At 42.7% G+C, this 25,331-nt stretch overlaps 1 protein-coding gene across 2 annotated transcripts; it reads left to right on the forward strand.

Moving 5' to 3' along the window:
• The first annotated feature begins 219 nt into the window (after nucleotides 1-219).
• Nucleotides 220-24,210, forward strand: ZFP1 (ZFP1 zinc finger protein). Of its 2 annotated transcripts, none has more exons than XM_054454616.2 (4): nucleotides 220-382; nucleotides 4,594-4,651; nucleotides 18,246-18,372; nucleotides 21,242-24,210. In XM_054454616.2, exons 1-4 carry the CDS (start codon nucleotides 273-275, stop codon nucleotides 22,321-22,323), a joined length of 1,377 nt encoding a protein of 458 aa, XP_054310591.1. In that variant the 5' UTR covers nucleotides 220-272; the 3' UTR covers nucleotides 22,324-24,210. The 2 variants fall into 2 exon arrangements, with proteins under 2 accessions (XP_054310591.1, XP_063510092.1); XM_063654022.1 differs by having other exon boundaries at nucleotides 228-382; nucleotides 18,246-18,389; nucleotides 21,242-21,313.
• Nucleotides 24,211-25,331: the final 1,121 nt, after the last annotated feature.

The following is a 25,331-nucleotide window of genomic DNA, read 5'->3' on the forward strand; positions in this document are numbered from 1 at the left end:
TGAATTGTAATTCACGACCCACTCTGGAAAAAAGAAAACAGTGCAGGCTAAGGGATTATTTTGGTCAGCTCATCAGACCGCCTAACAAGGCGCAGACTTTCCTGAGAGTCCCTAAAGCCGCGGCCCCGGAGGCTTGTGGGAAATGTAGTCCCGAACGTGGATGGACCACCCCTCTGAGGACCCTGGGAACGGCGCGCGCCCCTGTATCTGCGCATGTGCAGTGCTGCGAGCGCGCCGGTGGCCGCCCTTCCCCCACCAGCAGCGGCGAGTGGATGACAGAGCCCCCGTCTCCGCGCGTCTTTGCCGCCCCGCGCCGTGACCCACTGTGGCACTGGGCCACAAGTGGAGGCTGCGCCCCTCCAGGTACGAGAGGGGCTTCCAGGTAGCTCCGCGTGGCCTGGGGCCGAGGGGAAGGAGATGAGGGATGGGCTCGTGCCCGCGCAGGGTGGGAGCCCAAACTTCGGCGACTCGTAGGCGGCAGTGACCCTCAGGGCGGCGTCCGGCGTTGCCCGGCGCCTGCCTCCGAGCAGGGCCGGCGGGGCACGCCTGGCCGAACGTGCGGGGGCGGGGACGGCGGAGGGAAGGGCGGCTGTGAGGCTTCGCCTTCTTCTCTTTGTCAGGAGATGCGCCTCAGACGGGCGGCGAAGGGCTCGGGCCGCGCGGGAGCGAGTCCGGGAGCCCCGGCGGGCGCGCGCGCGCGCGTGGGACTGGATCCCCGCCGGGGCGTGGTGGGGGCGTGGCCTGACACACCTGGCCACGCCCCGATGCCCGTTGCCTCGTGGGTGGAGGAAGGACTGGAGCCTGGTCAGGTGCCGGTGGTGAAGGAGAACCGTGATCCCTTTGTCAGAGGGTCTTCAGTGAGGTGTCCCCCGATCCTCGCATCCACCCTATGACTTCCAGCGTTATCATCTCCGTCGCTACCCCAGGAACACGGGAGGTTCAGAAGGGGAAAGTTATTTCCCTAAGGTCTCACAACCCGGTGGTGCTTTATGTGAGCAGCAGATATTTTTTCATTTATCTTTTGATTTTACTCCCTGGTAGATTTTGCCATGTGTACGTTTTGACGTTTTGAATTTTTCTCGTGTAGAATTTACTGTTCTTTCCGTTTGGGGCACCCAAAAGTCTTCACCACTTTGAAATACGAAAGTTTTCCCATGATTCTGGTACAGTCACGCTCTGCATAACAGTGTTTCTGTCAACGAGGGACCTCATGTAAAATGGTGGTCCTATGTGATAGTAATAATATTTTTGTATTGTACCGTTTCTTTTCTTTTCTTTTTTTTTTTTGAGACGGAGTCTCGCTCTGTCGTCCAGGCTGGAGTGCAGTGGCGCGATCTTGGCTCACTGCAGTCTCCACCTCCCGGGCTCAAGCAGTGCTCTGCCTCAGCCTCCCGAGTAGCTGGGATTACAGGCGTGAGCCACCGCACCCGGCCAGACACAATTTATTGATGTAACTGTTCCTCTAAATACTACTTTAACTACATCACTCAGATTTTTATATCTTGTATTTTCTTTTTTGTTTGTTTTTGAGACAGTCTCGCTCTGTCACCCAGGCTGGAGTGCAGTGGCACTCAGCTCACTGAAACCTCTGCCTCCCGGGTTCAAGCAGTCCTCCTGGCTGGGATTACAGGCGCCCTCCACTACACCTGGCTGATTTTTGTATTTTTAGTATAGACGGGGTTTCACCATGTTGGCCAGGCTGGTCTAGAACTCTTGACCTCAAGTGATTCTCCCGCCTTGGCTTCCCAAAGTGCTGGGATTACAGGCATGAACCACTGCACCCAGCCTTTATATTGTGTTTTCATTACCATTCAATTCAAATTTTTTTAACTTCCCTTGTGACTTCATTTTTTACCCTTATTTATTTAGATTGTATTGCGTAATTTCCAAGTTTTTGGAGATTTTCCAGATCTTTTTTTTTTTTTTGAGACGGAGTCTCGCTCTGTCGCCCAGGCTGGAGTGCAGTGGCGAGATCTCGGCTCACTGCAAGCTCCGCCTCCCAGGTTCACACCATTCTCCTGCCTCAGCCTCCCGAGTAGCTGGGACTACAGGCGCCCGCCACCACACCTGGCTAATATATTTTGTTTTTTTTGTATTTTTAGTAGAGACGGGGTTTCACCATGTTAGCCAGGATGGTCTCTATCTCCTGACCTCGTGATCCGCCTGCCTCGGCCTTCCAAAGTCCTGGGATCACAGGCGTGAACCACCGCGCCCGGCCCAGATCTTTTTATATTATTGATTTATAGTTTAATTCTGATTTGGTCAGAATACTGTGTTACAAATTTCAATTATTTTAAATTTGTTGTGGTTTGTTTTTGTATTTTTGTTTCATTTTGTTTTAGTAGAGACAGGGTTTTGCCATGTTGGCCAGGCTAGTCCCAGACTCCTGGTCTCACTCAAGTGATCCGCTGACCTTGGCCTCCCAAAGTGCTTTACAGGCGTGAGCCACTGCACACCAGGCCTGTTGTAGTTTGTTTTAAGGTCGAGGATATGATGATCTCTCTGGGTAACTGTTTCATGTGTATTTGAATAAATATTGTGCTGTTGATGGTAGAATCTTCCTTGATTGATTGATTGATTGAGACAGGGTCTGTCTCTGTTGCGGAAGCTGGAGTGCAGTGGTTCAGTCACAGCTGTCTGCAACCTCAAACCTTTTGCCTCAGCCTCCCGAGTAGCTAGGACTCAAGGTATGAGCCACTACACTCGGCTAATTTTCTGTATTTTTTGTAGAGACGAGGTTTTGCCATGTTGCTCAGGCTGGTCTCAAACCCCTGGGCTCAAACAGTCCACCCACCTTTGCCTCCCAAAGTGCTGGGATTACAAGGCATGAGCTACTGTGCCTGACCCTCTTTTTTCATTCTTTTATCTTTTTTTTTTTTTAATTTCCTGACTCCTACAACTGATCATCCTTTTACTTTGAATGTAGCTATGTTTTTACATTTAAAACAAACTGCTTATAGACAGCGCATGGTTTGGTCTTACTTTTTTTATATTATTTGACCTCTATTATTTAATTGGTGTGTTTATACCAATTATTGATATAGTTGTGTTAAAATCTACCATCTTGCTGGTTTTTTTCTATTTTTCTCATTTGGTCTGTTTCTGTTTACCTTTTTTTCTGTCTACTTTTGGCTTAAGTGGGTCTTTTTTATAATTACATTTTATCTCCACTGTTGTCTTATTGTATATTTGTAAAAATTTAACAGAGTTTTTGGTTGTTACCCTAAAGTTTAGTGGAACTTTAAAGATACCATACTGTTTTATGTCAATATACTTGCAACATTATACTCCCAATTTCATCTTCCCGTCTTTTGTGTTATTGTTGTCATACATGTTACAGCATATTGACATATGCTGTAAACCCACAAAACTTTGCTACTATTTTTGCTTTAGATAATCTTTCACAGTGATTAAAAGCAAGAAAAAGTATCTATTATGTTTATCCTCATTTTAACCATTCTCAAGAGATTTTCATTTATTTGTGTAGATTCAGGTTTTTGTCTGATATCATATTTCTTCTATTTAAATAACTTCATTAAACATTTCTTCTAGTTCAGGTCTACTGATAATGAATTTGCTATGTTTTTGTTGTTTGAAAAAGGTTTGTTACTTCATTATCATTTTTGAAAGATATTTTTGCTGAGTATAGAATTCTGAGTTAATAATTTTTTGCTTTAGTTGCTTTTTTGTTGTTAAAGCACTTTAAGGATGTCACTACTTTGTTTTCTGGCTTAGTTTCTGATGAGAGGTGGCTGTGATTCATTATCTTGATTTTTCTGTATATAATATGTCTTTTTTCCCCTGGCTACTTTGAAGATTTTAACTTTGGTTTTCAGTTTGGATACGATGTGTACATGTGTGTTTTTGTTTGAGTTTAGTTTTTGGTATTTTCCTGTTTGGATAAATTGTGTTTCTTGGACCTGTGGTTTGATATTATTATTTTTGGAAAATTCTTGTCCATTGTGTCTTCAAATACTTCTTTTCTCCTTTTGGAATTTCAAATACATGTTTATTAGACCATTTGTTATTGTCTCACAGCCCTTGGATGCTCTGTCCTTTTATTTTTTTCTTCCATTTCTCTTTGAGTTTCAGTTTGACCTATCTTCAAGTTTACTGAAACTTTTCTTAGCTCCTTTGTCTACTAATGAACTTGCTGAAAGATCATCTCTGTTACTGTACTTTTGTTTCTTAGCATTTCCATTTGATTTTTTCTTGCAATTTCCATCTCTGCTGAAATTCCCTATTTGTTTATTCATGTTGTCCACCTTTTCTGGTAAAGCCTTTAGTATATGAATCATAGTTGTGTTAAATTCCCTGTCTGATAAATTCAGCAGTTGAGCGTTCTATTGATTGTTTTGCCTCTTTTGATAGTGGATTATCTTAGTCTTGCCTTTATGGGTGTCTGATAATGTTAGATTAAAGATAGGTGCTGTTAATATGATCTTTTCTGCCGCTTCTGAAGAGGCAAAGGGACTATCCCAGGAGGTGGTATTTTCCCAGGTGGTCTCTAGGGATTTCTAAACAAGTCATTCTAGGAGTTGTAAGGTAGGTCAGACCTTTAATAACAATGCCTTCCTTTTTCCTCTATTCCAGTTCTGCCTTCATAGTTCTCTGCCTTTCCCAAAAACTGCAGAAAATGAACAAATCCCAGGTGAGTTGTTTATTCCCCATTTTCCTTTTCAGTGCATTTAAAGAAGTTTATAAGGATCCAGAAAATGAAATAGAAAAGTATGAATAAGACACAAGGGAAACAGCAAGAATAACTAATCAATACCAGCAGCCAAAAAGCAGATTGAGTTAATTAAATGTCTTGCATTGGTTATAAGTACCAATTATTTGGTTCTGTACATTAGGTCTGAATAAATTTTATGGACCTTCATATAGATGGTGTTTTGGACAGCACCCCCAGAAACAACCAACTTTGAAAGGGTTATCACTTTATCTGTGGTTGTTTCATAGAACATTCCTCAGTGCAAGTGCAGAAGGTTATTGTATGTATTTGTTTTTCCCAGTCAGATTAGCCTAATATCAGAGAATGCAGTAAATATGTGGGTTTGTATTTAAATCCCCCCACCCCAAGCAGGTAGCACTGTCATTACTTTCTTGTGTAGCTTTCCAGAGCTTATTTGTACATAATTACGCAAGTACACATAAAAGCACAAATGTAAGATAGCATGTTAATCATACTGTTCTGTTTATATGCATTCTGTTTTAATAGATTTCATTTTTTTTAGAGCAGTTTTGGGCTTACAGAAAAATTGAATGGGGAATGCAGTGTGTTCCCATATACCCCCTCATTCCCAACCCCTACCCCCAGTTTCCTTTATTATTAATATATGCGTTAATGTGTATATCGTTACAGTTGATGAGCCAATATTGATACTTTAAAGACCATAGTTTACAGTAGGGATCACTCTTTGTGTACATTCTGTGTATTTTGACCAATATATAATGACACGTATCCATCACTATGGCATCATACAGAATAGGTTCACTGCCCTGAAAATCCCCTGTGCTCCGCCTATGCACCTCTCCCTCTGAATCCCTAAGTCCCTAACACCCACTGATCTTTCTACTGTCTTATCTCCCTAGTTGTTTTTTTTCTAGAATGTCATATAGTTGGATTCATGCAGTAGGTAGCCTTTTCAGATTGGTTTCCTTCACTTAGAAATATGCATTTAAGGTTCCTCCAAGTTCAAGACCATCCTGGCCAACACGGTGAAACCCCATCTCTACTAAAAAAAATACAAAAATTAGCCAGGTGTGGTGGCGGGTGCCTGTAGTCCCAGCTACAGGCTGAGGCAGGAGAATGGTGTGAACCCAGGTGGTGGAGCTTGCAGTGGGCCCAGATCGCGCCACTGTACTCTGTACTCCAGCCTGGGTGACAGAACGAGACTCTGTCTCAAAAAAAAAAAAAAAAAAGTTCCTCCAAGTCTTTTCTTGGCTTGATTTCTTCTTAGTACCGAATATGTCATGATGTGATGTACCACGGTTTATTTATCCATTCACATATTGAAGGAACAGATAAACTTAGTGGCTTCCAAGTTTTGGCAATTATAAATAAAGCTGTTATAAACATCCGTGTGCAGGTTTTTTGGGGGCATGTTTTCAACTCATTTGGATAAATACCAAGGCCCCTGGATCATACACTAAGAATATAATTAATTTTGTAAGAAACTGCCAAACTCCCTTCCATGTGGCTGTACCATTTTACATTCCCACCAGCAATGAATGAGAGTTTCTGCGGCCCTGCATCCTCACCAGCATTTTGTGTTGTCAGTGTTCTGGATTTTAGCCATTTTATTTATTTATGTATTTAATTTTTATTTTTTTTTGAGATGGAGTCTTGCTCTGTCACACAGGCTAGAATGTAGTGGCACGATCTTGGCTCAGTGCAACCTCCACTTCCTAGGTTCAAGTGATTCTCCTGCCTCAGCCTCCCGAGTAGCTGGGATTACAGGTGCGCACTACCATAGCCCGGCTAATTTTTGTATTTTTAGTAGAGATGGGGTTTCATTATGTTGGTCAGGCTGGTCTCGAACTCCTGGGCTCAAGTGATCCACCCACCTTGGCCTCCCAAAATGCTGGGATTACAAGCATGAGCCACTGTGCCTGGTTATGGTTTGTGTTTCAATCTCTTAATTATGTGATTTGATTTTGTTTTGTTTTTGAGACAGGGTCTCGCTCTGTCACCTAAGTGGGAGTGCAGTAGTGTGAACATGGCTCACTGCAGCCTCGACTTCCTGGACTCAAGCAATCCTCCCGCCTAAACCCCCGCAAGTAGCTGGGACTACAGGCACATGCCGCCATGCTCAGCTAATTTTTTGTATTTTTTTGTAGAGATGGAGTTTTGCCCTGTCGCTCAGGCTCATCTGGAACTCCTGAGCTCAAACAATCCATGTCCACCTCAGTCTCCTAAAGTGCTGGCATTACAGGTGTGAGCCACCGTGCCCAGCCCAATTATGTGTTTTTTAAATCACTCAGTAACATATCTTCGAAGTGTTTCCATATCAGAGCATAGAGAGTTTGCTCATTCTTTTTTTTCTAATCTTTAATTGTGTGACACATGTACAGAATAGTATATTAAAACATAACACTCTTTATATGTGTTATAACAACATGTATAACAAATATATATGCATTAAAGAAGAATAATAAAATGGGTGCCCATGTATGCACCCAAGTTAAGAAATAGAACATTATCTGTTCTTTATGACAAATTTTCTGATTGAATCTGCCTAGTAGATAGCCACTATCTTGATATTTTTCTTAATAGTTCCCTTGCTTTCCTTAAAGACTTTACCACTTAGATATATTCGTAATCTAATATTCAGTTGATAAACTGTAACTGGAATTAATATCACTTATAGTCAATATAAAATTTAGTTAATAAACTATAACTGGAATTAATATTGCCTTGGTTTGCATACATAATCTTTTGTCTGATTAGTGGAGGTTTTTTTTTCCTTTCAGACATGTGAGATCTAAAAGATGCTTCTGTGGGCCCTTTGCCAAGACTTAGGTTATCATTTATTTTTAAATTACACTAGCTAGTGTTAGCTAAGAACAAATGAAACCACTCATGTATTGCTGGAGGTAGTATAGAATGATACAGCCTTACTGGGAGCAATGTGGCAACACCAAGCAAATTTAGCAGTGCAAAGCAGCTGTGTCTAGAAATTTGGCTACTGTTGGGGCCAGGTGTGGTGGGTCACACCTGTAATCCTAGCACTTTGGGAGGCCGAGGTTCGTGGATCACCTGAGGTCAGGAGATCGAGACCAGCCTGGCCAACATGGCGAAACCCCGTCTTTACTAAAAATACAAAAAAATTAGCCGGGCATGGTAGCATGCGCCTGTAATCCCAGCTACTCCAGAGGCTAAGGCAGGAGAATCGCTTGAACCCAGGAGGTAGAGGCTGCAGTGAGCCGAGATCATGCTACTGCACTCCAGCCTGGGCAACAGAGTGAGACTCTGTCTCAGAAAAAAAAAAAAAAAAAAGAAAGAAATTTTGCTACTGTTGGACAAAGGCTCCCAGGAGAAGATGAGCTGAATTGAATTTCCAGGTATAGCCTGGCTTTGACTTTCCTGAGCGTTTACAGAAGTCCAGTTTGGGGAGGTCATTTGCAAGGTCATGAGAAGCATAGGGCTCAACACAGTTGGGCCTTGTGACAGGGTCAGAGTGTAGACTAGATATTGAATTTTTGGTACGAATATAATTAGAGGGAGCAGGATGCTGTGCATTTTCTGCATCTTGGTTCACTGGTGAATAGCCACCTCTCAGGAGTAGATTAAAGCAGAACACTTCTATAACATGAAATGACTGTTCTCATCTGATCGAAGGCAGTCTGATGTGGAGGGGAAAGACATGTCATCAGAACATGTTCAAGATAAGCCAAACCAAGTACAGATAAGAATCTGGGCCAGGCTCACCCAGGCATTCTGCCCTCAGGTTAATAAAAAGTTGGTACAGTGGCCACAGGTATCTTGTTGATGACAACCCTCAAAATGCCAGCTTTTGAATCACTGTGTTCCAGTCTGTACTACAAGTAATGTGGTGTTAGTAGAGAATCAGCGCTATTTCGCCATCTCCCACTGCTGTCTCCTTCCCACTCCTCCTAGGGATTTCCTTCCTGTCTCTCATGTTGATCTTCTGTTTGCAGCCTCTCTTTTTTGGATTACTGTTGTTTTATTGAAGTACATGCTTCAGTAGCTTCTTGAGAAAGGGTTTGTGAGAGGTACATTTTTTAGGCTAAATTTCTGAAAATGTCTTTTTTTTTTTTTTGAGACTGTCTTACTCTGTCTCCCAGGCTGGAGTGCAGTGGCGTGATCTTGGCTCACTGCAACCTCTGCCACCGGGTTCAAGCAATTCTCCCACCTCAGCCTCCTAAGTAGCTGTGCTTACAGGTGTGTGCCACTACACGTGGTTAATTTTTCTATTTTTAGTAGAGGCGGGATTTTGCCCTGTTGGCCAGGCTGGTCTTGAACTCCTGGCCTCAAGTGATACGCCCTCCTCAGCCTCCCAAAATGCTGGGATTACAGGTGAGAGCCACTGCACCTGGCCCTCATTCTTTTCTGGTATTTGATTGATAGCTAGGTATGAATGTGGATTTGTCCATTCCTCACTTTAGTTCTGTCAGGCTTGATATAATTTGAAGCTATGTTAGTCATTGCATATATGGTTATGGATGTGTGCACACATCCTGATGGACTTGCCCTTTTATCATTTTGGAGCGCCACTCTTTATCCCTGATCATACTCCTTTTCTGATATAAATAAAGCCATACCTACCTCTTTTGGTTTTGTTTGTTTGTTTTGAGACCGGATCTGTTTCTGTTACCCAGGCTGGAGTGCAGTGGCTTAATCTTGACTCACTGCAGCCTTTGCCTCCTGGGCTCAAGTGATCCTCCCAGTAGTTGGAACTACAGGCGTGTACCACCATGCTCAGGGAATTTTTGTATTTTTCTTTTTGGTAGAGGTGGGATCTCACCAGGTTGCCCAGGCTGGTCTCAAACCCCTAGGCTCACGGGATCTGCCTACCTCAGCCTCCCAAAGTTCTGGGATTACAAATGTGAACCACCATGCCTGGCCCATACCTCCTTTTTTAATTATTAGTATTATGGTATATATTTTATTTTTACTTCAACCTATTTATGTTCATATATTATTTATAGTATATTTCTCCTAAATAGCGTGTAGTTTGGTCGTGGTTTTGATCCAGCCTGTTTCTTTTTTCTTTTTTTGTGACAGGGTCTTCTTCCTCTGTTGCCCAGGCTGGAATTTAGTGGCATGAACACAGCTCACTGCAGCCTCAAGCTCCTTGATCCAGCCTATTTCTGTCTTTTTTTTTTTTTTTTTTTTTGAGAAAGGATCTCTCTTTCTCACCCAGGCTGCAGTGCTGGAGTGAAGTGGTGTGATCTTGGCTCATTGCAGCCTCAACCTCCTGAGCTCAAGCACTTCCCCCACGTCAGCCTCCTGATTAGTTGGGACTACAGGCCTGTGCCAGTTAATTTTAATTTTAATTTTTTAATTTTTTTGTAGTGATGAGATCTTGCCTCCCAAAGGGCTGGGATTATAGGCGTGAGCCACCATGCCTGGCCTATTTCTGTGTTTTAATTGGTTTATTATTTTATTTGTGATTTTTTTTTACAAGCGTAGGTGAATTTAAGTCTGTCATTTTGCTATTTATTTTTAGTTGTCCTGTGTGTTCCTATTTTCTCTTTTATCTTTAAGTGGTTGCTGTAGAGATTACAGCTTATAATCTTAACTGACCCCCTCTACAATATTTTGCATATTACTTTACAGTTCGCCTGAAGTGTTTATGGGTTAAAACTAATATATAGGTACTCTCTACATCTGCTTCTTTTGGGTTGTTTATCTCTTGTTTTTGTCTTATCTTTTTTTTTTTTTTTTTTTTTTTTTGAGACAGGGTCTTGCCCAGGCTGGAGTGCAGTGGCTTGATCCCCATTCACTGCAACCTCTGCCTCCCGGGCTCAAGTGATCCACCCACCTCAGCCTCCTTAATAGCTGGGACTACCGGCACATGCCATTATGCCCAGCTAATTTTTGTATTTTTTGTAGACATGGAATTTCGTTGTGTTGTCCAGGCTGGTCTCGAACTCCTGGGCTCAAGCAGTCCACCCACCTTAGCCCCCAAACGTGCTGGGATTTCAGGTATGCGCCACATGCCTGTCCTCATTGTTTTTGCTTGCTTGCTTTCTCCTTCCTTCCTCCGTCCCTCCTTTCCTTCCCTTCCTACCCTTCCCTTCCCTCCCTTCCCACCCTTCCGTCCCTTCCTTCCTTCTTTCCTTCCTTTCTCTCTCTCTCTTTTCCTTTTTTTTTTTTTTTTTGACAGAGTCTTGATTACCCCCAGGCTGGAGTACAGTGACAACGCTCGCAGTACTCCCTTCCTTCCCTCCCTTCCCTTCCCTTCCCTTCCCTCTCTTCCCACCCTTCCATCCCTTCCTTCCTTCCTTCCTTTCTCTCTCTCTCTCTTTTCTTTTTTTTTTTTTTTTTTTTTTTGACGGAGTCTTGATTACCCCCAGGCTGGAGTACAGTGACAACACTCACAGTTCACTGTAGCCATGACCTTCTGGGCTCAGGCAACCCTCCCACCCCAGCGTCTTGTGAAGCTGGGTCCACAGACATGTGCCACTATGCCCGGCTAATTTTTGTACTTTTTTTAGACAGGGTTTTGGTATATTGCCCAAGCTGGTCTCAAACTCCTGGGCTCAATCTCTCCACCTGCCTCAGCCTCCCAAAGTGCTGGGATTACAGTCATGAGCCACTACACCTGGCCCTGGTTTTGCTTTTTCACATATCTAGCAGTTTTGTTTCTATGCTGGATATGTTGTATGATACATAGCTCCTTCTAAAAAATGTTAAGTTTTGTCTGCCAGATAGCTAAATTATTGGCAGATGATTCTGATCCCGTTGGGGCATGTTTTAAGATTTGTAGGTGTGGGTCTATCGGTTTGGTCATACTCCTTTCTCCTAGGGTGTGCTCCATCCTTCTAGGGCGTGGCTTTTCTGGTGTCTCAACTGTTTGCCAGTGTCTCTATCTTGCTGGATTCAGACTGTCCCAGCTCCTCAGCACTATGCAACCTCTGAAATCTCTACTCAGCTCTCAGTCTCCCAGTCGTTGCCACTAGTTCTCTTGGAGGCCTGCCCTCCACCTACACGTATTAGGAACTAGCCAAAGATCTGAGGTGAATCTTTATGCAGAATGTTAAGGCTTCTTCTCTATGGCTTCCTTAGCTCCATCACCCTATGTCTTAGTCCATTTTGTGCTGCCATGGCAGAATACTTGAGACTAGGTAATTTATAAAGAACAGAAATTTATTTTCTCGGCTGGGCAAGGTAGCCATGCCTGTAATCTCAGCACTTTGAAAGGCCAAGGTGGGTGGATCCCTTGAGGGCAGCAGTTTGAGACCAGTCTGACCAACATGTACTAACCCCATCTGTACTAACCCCATCTGTATTAAAAATACAAAAATTAGCCAAGTGTGGTGGCACTTGCGTGTAACCCCAGCTACTTGGGTGGCTGAGGCACGAGAATCACTTGAACCTGGAAGGTGGAGGCTGCAGTGAGCTGAGATCATGCCACTGCACTCCAGTCTGGGTGACAAAGCGAGACTTTGTCTCAAAAAAAAAAAAAAAAAAAAGGAAGAAATGTATTTTCTCACAGTTCTAGAAGCTGAGAGTCCAAGATCAAGGTGAAGGCCTGGTCTCTTCTTCCAAGATGGCACTTTAAATGCTGCCTCCTTCAGAGGGGAGGAGTGCTGTGTCCTGGCATGGCAGAATGCAAAAGGGCAAAAGAAGAGATGAACTCCTTTCATCAAGCCCCGTTAGAAGGGCACCTAACCCCATTCACAAGGGGAGGAGCCTCCATGACCCAATCACCTCTCAAAGGCCACACCTCCCAATACTTAATTGGGGATTAAGTTTCAACATGAATTTTTAGAGAAGACAAAAATACTCAAACCATAGCATTGCCCCTAGATCCTAGTTGCTTTACAGACCCAAACACCAGTGTATTTTTTTAAAATTTATTTATTTAATTTTCAAGATGGAGTCTTGCTCTTGTCGCCCAGGCTGTAGTGCAGTGGCACGATCTTGGCTCACTGCCACCTCCGCCTTCTGGGTTCAAGCAATTCTCCTGTCTCAGCCTCCCAAGTAGCTGGGATTACAGGTGTGTGCCACCACGCCTGGCTAATTTTTGTATTTTTAGTAGAGACGGGGTTTCTCTACATTGGCCAGGCTGGTCTCGAACTCCTGGCTGCAAGTGATCTCCCCACCTCGGCCTCTCAAAGTGCTGGGATTACAGGCGTGAGCCACCGCACCCGGCCAACAACACCCACTCCTGCTTGGGCTTTGTTGTTCTGTGCCATGGTTTGGCATCATTGTAAATGCGTGGCTCTCCTCATAGATGCCTTTTGGTAATTGTAGCCTTACAGTGATTGCTCTCCTGTGCTTGCAAGTAATTATTTATTTTGTCCAGTTTTTATGGTTTGCCTCTGTGATAATTTTGAAGATACTGCTTTCTGGTGTAGTCAAGAGGTCTGAAGGCTTTCATTCTACTTACTTGAAACCTATTCTGTCCTGAAACTCACAGACTTTTCTCTTTGCAGCCGGTGTTCTGAAATTTCCTTCGAATTTTTTTCTTCCATTTTGCATGGTAGATTGTAAGATTTATTTCACAGAAATACAAATAAAGCATAGTAGTTTTATGAAATATATATATATATATATATATATATTTTTTTTTCTGAGATGGAGTCTCACTCTGTCGCCCAGGCTGGAATGCAGTGGCACGATCTCGGCTCACTGCACCCTCCGCCTCCCAGGTTCAAGCGATTCCCCTACCTCAGCCTCTCAGGTAGCTGGGACTATAGGCGCCTGCTACCGTGCCCGGCTAATTTTTGTATTTTTTGGTAGAGACAGGGTTTCCCCATGTTGGCCAGGCTGGTCTCGAGCTCCTGACCTCATGTGATCCGCCCACCTCAGCCTCCCAAAGTGCTGGGATCACAGGCGTGAACCACCGTGCCCAGCCGAAATATTTTTATGTATTAAAACAGTTGAAAGTAACTTCAGTATGGTTCAGCTTTTGAGACAGGGTCTCACTTTGTCACCCAGGTTGGAGTGCAGTGGTGTAATCTCAGCTCACTGCAGCCTGGACTTCCTTGGCTCAAGCAATCCTCCCACCTCAGCCCCCCATGTAGCTGGGACTACAGGCAGGCACCATCACGCTGGGCTTTTTGTATTTTTTTTTAGAGATGGGGTCTTGCCCTGTTGCCCAGACTGGTCTTGAACTCCTGACCTTAAGTGATCCACCTGCCTTGGCTCCAAAGTGCTAGGATTACAGGCATGAGCCACTGTGTCCGGCCCAAGTGTAGGTCAACTTAATTATCCGCCTATTTTGCTGTCTAGTCAGTGCTTAACATTTTGACATGTTTCCATGTATTGTGTATGTTGAAGACTTTTTAAAATATAATTTCAACTTATTTGAGATTTGGGGGTACATGTGCAGGTCTGTTACATAGATACTTTTCATGATGCTGACGTTTGGGGTATGATTGATCCTGCCACCAAGTAGTGAGGATAGTACCCAATAGTTTTTGCCCTTGCCCCCTCCCTTCCCTACCAGTACACCCCAGTGTCTGTTGTTACCATCTTTATGTTCGTGAATACCCAGAGTTTAGCTCCCACTTATAAGTGAGGGTATGCGCTATTTGGATTTCTGTTTGTGTTAATTCACTTAGGATAATGCCCTCCACCTGCATCCATGTTGCTGCAAAGGATATGATTTCATTCTTTTATATGGCTGTGGTTTTAAAATATGTATTACTTGTATTATATTTTAAATGTATTAAAATATAATTTTTTTTTTTTTGAGACAGTCTAGCTCTGTCGCCCAGGCTGGAGTGCAGTGGCATGATCTTGGCTCACTGCAACCTCTGCCTCCTGGGTTCAAGCGATTCTCCTGCCTCAGCCTCCCGAGTAGCTGGGACTACAAGCACCCGCCACCACGCCCCGCTAATTTTTGTATTTTTAGTAGAGACGGGGTTTCACCATGTTGGCCAGGCTGGTCTCGAACTCCTGACCTCGTGATCTGCCTGCCTCGGCCTCCCAAAGTGTTGTGATTACAGGCATGAGCCATTGCGCCCAGCCAATGTTTTTTATATTACAAAATTCATACATTAATTTTGTCTCTTACTATCTATCATATGAGGATCTGCCCTCCCCAGCATGCATTTTTTTTTTTTTTTTTTTTTTTTTGAGTAGAGTCTTGCTCTGTTGCCCAGGCCAGAGTGTAGTAGTGTAGTGGCACGATCTCGCTCACTGCAACCTTTGCCTCCCGGGTTCAAGCAATTCTCCTGCCTCAGCCTCCTGAGTGGCTGAGACTACAGGTGCCCACCACCATGCCCGGCTAATTTTTATATTTTTAGTAGAGATGGGGTTTCACCATGTTGTCCAGGCCGGTCTCAAACTCCTGACCTCAGGTGATCCACCTGCCTCGGCCTCCCAAAGTGCTGGGATTACAGGTGTGGCCACTGCACCCAGCCTTTTTATTATTTCTTTTTTTCTTTTTTTTGAGACAGGGTCTTGCTGTGTCTCCAGGGCTGAAGTGCAGTGGCATGATCACGGTTCACTGCAGCCTTGACCTCCCAGGCCCAAGCTGTCCTTCTACCTGAACCTCCCACGTAGCTGGGACTACAGGTGTGCACCACCACGTCCAGCTAGGTGTTTTGTTGTTGTAGAGACAGGGTCTTGCCATGTTGCCCAGGGTGGTCTCAAACTCCTGGGCTCAAGCAGTCCTCCTGCGTCATCCTCCCAAAGTGCTGGGATTACAGGCATGAGCCACGGCACCAGCACTGTTTATGTCACCTCACACAACCCTAAAATTTTCTTGACCATTAAAGCCAGTCTTTCCATCTTAGAGATAACCAGTATGTTTTGTGTGGGTGTACCCATGCTCTTTGTTTAATCACTTTTATATCATGAACAGGATTATATAGAATTTTGGGTTATGTTATATGCATTTTTTGGAATTCTGTTTATTGATGTTCCTGTGACAGCTTCCTGTGCCTTCTTCCTGTGCCTTTTGTTTTCAGGCTTTGTTACTTTGTTTATATTTTAGCTGGATCATTGAAGTTTGTGTTGTTTTTAAAATTTGCCTCTTGTAAAAATTGTGTTTTTAAACCCTGAAGGTCTTAGTCTTTTCACAGACATTTATCCCATTTTAATTTATTTTGATTACTGATTTTATCTGCTTTTCCATCTCTGCTTATTTCCACCCTTTAAAGGTTTATATTTTTTCAGTACTTTCCTATTTTAAACAAAAGTTAATCAGAATTTTTCTTCCAAACATGGTACTTTCTTCCTGCCACAACTTCTAAGTTGATGACATCCAGAAATTAGTTTAAAACTTCCTTCCCCATTCCATATTTGCATACTTTTAATATGTTTTGCTGGTTTGCTATTGCTTTTTTTGCACATCCAACTGATTCTTGCTGGGCTTAATTTTGGTTTTGTACATCTTTTAATCATGGTAATCATGCCTAATACTTGACATCTATTATGTACTAGTCATCATTCTAGATCAGGGGGTGTCAAACTCTGGCCCATTGTCCAGACGGGCTGCTGCCTTGTTTTTGTGTGACCCACAAGCTAAGAATGGTTTTTAATTTTAATGGTTGGGGTGGGGGGGATATCAAAAGAATATTTTGTGCTGTGAAAATGATTTGAAATAAAAATGATATGAAACTCAGATTTTTAGTTTCCATAAGTTTTTTTTTTTTTTGAGGCAGAGTTTCACTTGTTGCCCAGGATGGAGTGCAATGGCACAGTCTCGGCTTACCACAACCTCCACTTCATGGGTTCAAGCGATTCTCCTGTCTCAGCCTCCCGAGTAGCTGGGATTACAGGCATGCGCTACTATGCCCAGCTAATTTTGCATTTGTAGTAGAGACGGGGTTTCTCCATGTTGGTCAGGCTGGTCTCAAACTCCTGACCTCAGGTGATCCACCGACTTCGGCCTCCCAAAGTGCTGGCATTACAGGCATGAGCCATCGCGCCCAGCCTCCATAAATCAAGTATTGGAACACAGCCATGTCTATTTGTTGACGTGTTGCCTGTGCCTGTTTTTGTGGTATGATGGCCAAGTCGGTTTGTTTTAACAGAGACTACATGTAGCCTGAAAAAAAAAAATCTAGTTACTTGACCCTTTATAGAAAAAGTTTGTCAACCAACTCATTCTAGATACTTTCAGCACTTTGAGGATTTGTCTTGACTTCCATTGTTTATGTTGAGAAATCAGCTGTCAGGTTTTTTGTACCTCTGAAGGCAATACCTGTTTTTTCCTCTGGGGTTTTTTCTGAGACAAGAGTCTTGCTCTGTCACCCAGGCTCAAGTGCAGTGGGGCAGTCTGGGTTCACTGCAGCCTCCACCTCCCAGGTTCAAGCAATTCTCCTGTCTCAGCCTCCCGAGTAGCTGGGATTACAGGTGCCCTCCACCACGCCCGACTAATTTTTGTATTTTTAGTAGAGAGAGGGTTTCACCATCTTTGCCAGGTTGGTCCCGACCGCCTGACTGTGATCCGCCCACCTCGGCCTCCTAAAGTGCTGGGATTACAGGCCTGAGCCTGGCCACCTCTGGGGTTTTAAATCAGTTTTGTTATATGCTGAGTGTTTTTTTTTTTTTAATGTACTTATTGTACTTGGGGTTGGTGGTTTTAAAACTATAGCCTGGTGTGGGGTGTGTTGGAAAATTCTCAGCTGTTATCTCTTCAAATATTGTTTCCACTGCATTTTGCCCCTCCTGGGACTCCTGCTGCAAGTATATTAGACCTTTTTAGCTTATCCCACGTATCTTTTAGGCTCCTTAATGTACCTTTTGCATTTCAGTTTAGATATTTACTGACATTGACTAATCATTTCTTCAGCTGTTCTGTCCTGTTAAATTCAGCCATATGTTTTAAAAAATTTTTTTCTACCATTTTTATGGCTTGAATGGGGGGATGGAGGGACAGAGATCCTTACTTGTACCTGGTATTTTATAGTTGGAAGTTCATTTTCTGCCTTTAAGTAGTCAAAGTTTTAACTCCTTAACATCAATATCACAGAAATAATGCCTATGTGAGCTTTATTAGCACACTGGTAACACTGAATATCTGATGTGCTTGTCTCACAGTACACATCTTGAGAGCAGAAACAGTGTTTATTTTTTGAGACAGACAGTCTTACTCTGTTGCCCAGGCTGGAGTATAGTGGTGCAGTCTTGGCTCACTGCAGCCTCTGCCTCCCGGGTTTAAGCAGTTCTCCTGCCTCAGCCCCCCATGTAGCTGGGACTACAGGCATGTGCCACCATGCCCAGCTAAATTTTTTTTTAGTAGAGACGGGATTTCACCATGTTGGCCAGGCTGGTCTCGAACTCCTGACCTCAAGTGATCCACCCACCTCAGCCTCCCAAAGTGCTGGGATTACAGGTGTGAGCCACCGTGCCTGGCCAACAGTGTTTTATTAATCTGAGACACCTTTCAAATATGACAGTGCCAGAGTTATAGGGGAATCTGAATAAATCTCAACTATAAAAATATATTTTGGAAGACATGAACAAAACAGTCCCACAAGATGTATTGTTGGTGTAATATATACATTTTCATGGTGAATGACTTACAAAGTTTTCATCTATCCTTTCTATAGCACCAAATGATCATCTTAGGATGAATAACAATATGCCATTTCAGGGATCAGTTTCATTCACGGATGTGACTGTGGACTTTACCCAGGAGGAATGGGAACAGCTGGACCCCTCTCAGAGGATCCTATACATGGATGTGATGCTGGAGAACTATAGCAACTTACTTTCAGTGGGTAAGGACGGTTTTCAGGTACAGCTCACTGTGTGCCTAGAGGTATTTATGTCCTGTCTCAGTGACCAGAAATGAGCTTCTGAATTAATGTTTTTGGCCTAAGTCTTCAGGTGTTAAACATGAGAGATCTTGCAGCCTTTAAAGCTCTACCTCCTTTCTTTCAAGGCTTCTGAAGTCCAAGCAGTTAGGAGCTATGTCCCCTTAGTAAATGGCTGTCAAACCATATGCAGTTTCCAAGTTGGAGCAACGAGAAGAGTTTTGGGTAGCATAGAGTTGTTAATTCAGAATGTTTTAAGGGAGATAGGACAGGAGAGAGGGAGAAGCAGAAGCCAGTGGAATTAGTATCCAGGGGATTATGAGCAGCTCAGTACCTTTGAAATACTTTTCAGGAATCTGTTTTTCAAATCCCTAACCCTTAAGTATAGCTGAGGACAGATGACCTGTACCTCAGTCTCTGAAGCATACCTCCAAATATCCGTCTGTCCCTGCTTACCTTTTTTTTTTTTTTTTCTGTTTAACCTTATAGATATTTGCCTCTCACACTTGAACCCTGATACTTTCCTAACATATCTTAAACTTTTGTTGTAACTAGTTGCTCTTTCATTAGCATTCTCACTTTGCCAGAAGGGTAACCTTTGTATTTTTACTCATAGGAATCAGTGTAGTGGCCTTAAGATAGATTTTTCAGTATGAGAGTGACAGTGTTGTCCCGGACAAAATGGCAGCAGGATCACAATAAGATAACCAGCAATAACGTAAGATGAAGGTCTAGATTGTGGCTAATTTTAAATTGATTTCAGCTTTTTAGATTTAGGGGTACATAGGTGTATTCTGTGATGCTGAGGTTTGGGTTTGATTGATCCTGACACCTAGGTCGTGAGCATGGTACCCAGTAGCTTTTCAAGCCTTGCCTCCCTTTCCCACCAACCAGTGTGTCTACTATTGCCATCTTTATGTCCGTGAGTACCCAGTGTTTAACTCCCATTTGTGAGCCTCCACGTTGCTGAAAAGGACACGATTTCATTTTTTATTGCTGTGTAGTATTGTGTCTTGTACATGTACCATTCTTTTCCAGTCCACCATTACTGGGCACCTAGGTTGATTCTGTGTCTTTGCTATTATGCATAGTGCTGTGATGAACGTACGAGTGGGCATGTGTCTTTTTGGTAGAATCTTTTTTTGAGACAGGGTCTCATTTTGTCACCCAGGCTAGAATCCAGTGGTGACATCACAGTGCACTGTAGCATCCACCTCCTGGGCTCAAGTAATCTTCCCACCTCAGCCTCGAGTAGCTGGGACCACAGACACACACCACCATGTCCTGCTAATTTTTTACTTTTGTAGGGACAAGTTCTCTGTAGAACTCCTGACCTCAGGCCAGGCGCGGTGGCTCATGCTTGTAATCCTAGCATTTTGGGAGGCTGAAGCGGGCGGATCACCTGAGGTCAGTTCAATACCAGCACCGACAACATGGTGAAACCCCCTCTCTACTAAAAATACAAAATAAGCTGGGCATGGTGGCATGTGCCTGTAATCCCAGCTACTCAGGAGGCGGAGGTTGCAGTGAGCCGAGATCACGCCATTGTACTCCAGCCTGGGCAATAGAGAGAGACCCCATCTCAAAAAACAAAAATAAGACCTCCTGACTTCAAGTGATCCTCCTGCCTTGGCCTCCCAAAGTGCTGGGATTATGGGCATGAGCCACTGTGCGTGGCCACATGATTTTTAATGGGATTGCTAGGTCAAAGGGTAGTTCTGAATTATTTGAGAAATCTTCAGACTGTTTTCCACAGTGGCTGAACTAATTTAAATTCCCACCAACAGTGTATCTTAGCCTTGCCAGTATCTGTTGTTTGACTTCTTAATAATGAACCTGGGTAACTTGATCCTTAAGATTCTGAACACATTGAAAGAAGTAGGCTGGGCACGGTGGCTTATTCCTGGAATGTTGAGAGGATCCCTTGAGCCCAGGAGGTCAAGGCTGCAGTGAGCTATGACTGTGCCACTGCACTCCAGCCTGGGCAACTGAGGGAGACCCTGTCTCTAAATAGGAATGGAAGAAAAGTAGGATATGATAGTGAAAACATGTTCACTCTCCCAACAACTTCAGTAGAAAAAAAAAGCAATAAAACCAGCAGCAGTCAGTGATCCTGTGGTAAGGGTTATGTATCTCTTAGAGAATGAGTTTCTGGGTTTTACCATTTGCAAGATTCTCATTTTAGAGATTTGGAGCTCTGCTATCTGGTTGTCACTGCAAACCTATGAGAAGTGCTGTTTTCTGGAAATCATTTTGGTAAAGATGAACAGTAGAAAAAAAGGAGAAAAAGCTTAGAACTATGCAGACTGGTGCTGGTTCTACCATAGTAGTCCGAGTTTAGCAAGTAATACTATTAGTCAAGATCTGCTTAGGTGTTTCCCCTTAATTCCCTCACCTGCTTACTTTCTCAGTCTCTGTGCTAACTGCAGTGTTCTTAAGAACACTATGAATCTCCATCCCTGGCATTGCCAGCCTTCTCATATTATTTGTGTTCTGTTTTCTGTCTCATTTCCCCTTCTCTGCCCACTTTAAGGTCATTTTGTCATCTGGCAATGCTACTTGTATTGATTGCTACTTGTATTGATTTTGGTTTTGTTTTGTGGCAATGCTACTTGTATTGATTTTGGTTTTGTTTTGTTCTTTAACCGCAAGCTATTTCCTTTCTCTTTCAAAGTTTGAAAGGAAGCATTTGCGCTGGGAATTTTTTAGTATTGGGAGACTGGGTCCCAAACTAAAGAGTCAGCCCTGTGATAGAACACGTGTGAAGACTTCCCAGTCGGTAACATTACAGGGGAGGCGCTGACAAGGTTCTTTTCATTGTGCTCTATCCTAGAAGTGTGGAAGGCTGATGACCAGATGGAAAGAGACCACAGAAACCCAGACGAGCAGGCAAGGCAATTTTTAATTCTTAAGAACCAAACCCCAATTGAGGAAAGAGGCGATCTCTTTGGAAGAGCACTTAATCTGAACACAGACTTTGTTTCTTTAAGACAAGTACCCTATAAATATGACTTATATGAAAAAACTTTGAAATATAATTCAGACTTGCTTAATAGTAATAGAAGCTATGCAGGAAAGCAGACTGATGAGTGTAATGAATTTGGAAAAGCACTTCTCTACCTGAAGCAAGAGAAAACCCACGGTGGAGTAGAATATTCTGAATACAATAAAAGTGGAAAAGCCCTCAGCCATAAAGCAGCCATTTTTAAACATCAGAAAATAAAAAACTTGGTTCAACCTTTCATTTGTACTTACTGTGACAAGGCTTTCTCCTTTAAGTCACTCCTCATTAGTCATAAGAGAATACATACTGGAGAAAAACCATATGAATGCAATGTATGTAAGAAAACCTTCTCCCATAAGGCCAACCTCATCAAACATCAGAGAATTCACACTGGGGAGAAACCCTTCGAGTGTCCGGAATGTGGAAAAGCTTTCACCCACCAGTCAAACCTCATTGTACACCAGAGAGCACATATGGAGAAGAAGCCCTATGAGTGCAGTGAATGTGGAAAGACATTTGCCCAAAAGTTTGAACTCACCACACACCAGAGAATTCATACAGGAGAGCGACCCTATGAGTGTAACGAATGTGCAAAAACCTTCTTCAAGAAGTCAAACCTTATCATACATCAGAAGATTCACACGGGGGAGAAACGCTACGAGTGCAGTGAATGTGGAAAATCCTTTATCCAGAACTCACAGCTCATTATACACATGAGAACTCATACAGGAGAGAAACCCTACGAATGTACTGAGTGCGGCAAAACTTTCAGCCAGAGGTCAACTCTTAGATTACACTTGCGAATCCACACAGGAGAGAAACCATATGAGTGTTCCGAATGTGGGAAGGCCTTTAGCAGGAAGTCCCGACTCAGTGTCCATCAGAGAGTTCACATCGGGGAGAAACCCTGAAACTCCAGCCAGGTTGTACTGTGGAAAACTCCTGCCAGAACTCTTCAAGCGGGTGAGAAACCTCATGACAGTATTGAGGGAACATGGGAATTCATACTGAGATGCAATCTCTCAACTCAAAAATGTATTAAAAATAGGATCACATGAGAACATTATACTGGAAGTTACATGTGATACCCAGCTAAAGAACACATATCAGAATATATCCAGTTGTAAATAGCCATACCCACCCAGTTGTACTACAATGAGCTTTTTAAAATCTTGAATGAATTGAGTATTCTAGACGGCAGCATAAGAAATATACAAACAGTATCCTATGAATTTAGTGGTTTTATGTGGCTATGCCACAAAACACAAGTGGTATGTTTTAGATCTGCACATGTGAATTTAGCATAATCACTGGGAATCTGAAATTCTTGTCCTCTGTGATAATTAGGACATAACAAGATTTTCCATACTAAACATCACATGTGTTTTTCAGTATCTCTGCAATCCAGTATGCATTCCAAATGAAATGTGTAACAGATTTAAAGTAGCATGGAACCTACGTCTTTCCCTACTGCTTGCTGGCATATATCAGTTGGTATGAACATTGTTCTTGAGCTGCCTCTTACGAAACAGAAGACAGTGAAGTTTTCCCTGCTTCTGGTTTGCTGAAGATTTTCTAGAAGCACTATTTACACAAATATGCAAATGTGAAATAACTGATCTATAACGTGAAGGAGGCAGACATGAGCTGTACTACTCAGTATGCACCACAGAATAAGAGTTTGCCGTGTAAAGACAATATCCCCATTCATCGTGCTCTTATTTTCCCGTGGGATATTTGCATACACATGCCTGTCTATTACCAAAATATTGTATAACACAGACACAAACCACCTGTTTTTGTCTTTCCTTGTTTCCCCTTAATATTTCATGAATTGTCTAGCAAAAATGGTAGGATGCTTCTATAGTTCACAAATGTTACATTTCAGAGACTTTAGAGGAAAAATTATTTTAAATAACTGTCAACTGTTTCATTGCTTTTTAAATTTTTCATGTGCATAACCCCCTTTAGAAGTGAATTTTTACACTGTTTTGTTGTTTCAAGGAGGCATTTCTACTTCCTTGAGTTTTGCTGTTGCCAGCCTAAAACGTTTCCTTTTGGAACATGAGTTATAAGTTATTACCTTTCAATGTTTACACTTTTATAAAAGTCAGATTTTTCAGTGGTCTCTCCATATATTAACAGGAATTGTTGTGTAACTCAAAGATTTGCTTTTATAGACTTGATTTCAAATTCTTAAGTTCAGCCTTTCCCTATCAATCACAAATCATATATTGGAAATTATAAATGGCAACCAAAAACTGGCTTTTAAAAAATATTTTTGGATATCATTGACGTACTGTCACTATATATGAATTTGAGTGACTTTCTGAACAAATGTATCCAGAACATCCATAGCCCAATAAGCTTTTGTCTAAGTTGTCATCTTACCTACTCACAAAGGAGGGGAAAATGTTATTTTCATAGCTGCTTTTAGAAATGTAAATTGTAACAGCCTCCTTGGAAAACATTGTGAGTCTGTTTTAACATTAATATACTCTTACAACCTAGGAATCTCCTGGGAATCTATCCCTAAGGAATAAAAAGTGCCAGTACTTAAGATTATATGTTTACTAATGTATATTGTATTTTTTGGTAAGGACCAAAAAAAAAAAGACCATCAGTAAGGGAATGGATGAATAAATTGTGGTAAAAATCATGCCATGGCTGAATGGTATTTCCTTGAAAAGAATGTATGGGAACAAACTCCAAACTTCTGTAGGTCAAATGAGGAAAGCAAGAGGGGAGAGAGAGAGTGTATGTGTAGCAGTTTTTATAAAATAAAGATAAACCGTTATATATGTGTGTCTTTGTATATGATTTTATGGGCCTGGTGAATAGAATTCCTTCCATTTTTAACCTGTGGACCTCACCAGCTTTATCAGTAAACTGAATTAGCGCCACATGAAAGGATGACTTGGAGAATGAGAGAAGGATTAAGGGAACAAACAACGGTTGGTAAGGAATCCAGAGACCGGCAGTGCCAGGAAGCTGTTGTCTCCCTAGGGACAAGAGGAAGAAATGGTGTTTCAGAGCCCAGTGAGAGCCAAAATGTTGGAAGGTCTCTTTCCTGTAGGAGATAGAAAAACAGAATAAAAAGGAAGAGTGTCTCTTAAGTGGATGTTGAAGCTCTACAAAGATGCAGCTACTGTGAGAAATACAGAACTGTCAGGAAAGGGAGCAGAGGGGGAAAAGCCTCAGCTCTTTATTGCTGTCTCCTGAAGATGCCTCCATCAACTGAACCTGATCAGAAGCTCGGGTGATGCCGTCCTCCTGGGATAAAGCAGGGTAGAAGGATGGAGGATGGACCAGGAGGGCAAACAGCACAATCAGCAAATCTCCCATCTCAGTTTCAGCCTTGCTGGTCCGACTGTAATGAGGCTTTCCCAGAAGGACCCTTCTTCCCCCATGGTCATTCCAAGTGGCAGCTGTTTGTCTCATGCCTCTTACGCATTTAGAGGGTAAGATGACTCTGAAGCCCAGTTTCAGAGGAAATAAAAATTTGGGAGTTGTCACAGGGTAATATTTTAAGCCATAAAGCTAGGTGAGATTACCTAGGAAAAAGAAGTATAAAGAATGTCAAGGACTGAGCCCCGAGCACTCACCCCAGTGTTTGCTGGGCAGGAACTGGCAAAGGAAACTGAGAAGGAACCACCAGGGTTAGGGTGCAAACCAGGAGAGGGTGGTATCTGAAGCCAGGTGTGAAACTATTTTGAAGTAGAAGAGTGGCCACGATATCAAATACTAATAATTTGTATGAAGTTGGGTAGATGCTGAGATTAACCATCAGTGAGGTCATTTTGATAAGAACAGTTATAAAGGAGTGGTCAAGGTAAATCTAGGAGAATTCAAGATAAACTTGGAAACAGGAACTGTGAATAAGGGGCCAAGTGTTAAGGACTGAAAAGCCTGAGATTTT

The sequence above is a fragment of the Pongo pygmaeus genome, chromosome 18 (genome assembly GCF_028885625.2).
Source record: "Pongo pygmaeus isolate AG05252 chromosome 18, NHGRI_mPonPyg2-v2.0_pri, whole genome shotgun sequence".
In the NCBI taxonomy this organism is placed as follows: Eukaryota; Metazoa; Chordata; class Mammalia; order Primates; family Hominidae; genus Pongo; species Pongo pygmaeus.

Bases quoted from the DNA above. Each gene is read 5' to 3' on its own strand.
- ZFP1 (XM_054454616.2), top strand. From the start codon at position 273: ATGACAGAGCCCCCGTCTCCGCGCGTCTTTGCCGCCCCGCGCCGTGAC. The intron at 383-4,593 runs GTAGCTCCGCGT...CCTCTATTCCAG, and splicing joins GGTACGAGAGGGGCTTCCAG to TTCTGCCTTCATAGTTCTCT. The intron at 4,652-18,245 runs GTGAGTTGTTTA...ATGCCATTTCAG, and splicing joins AGAAAATGAACAAATCCCAG to GGATCAGTTTCATTCACGGA.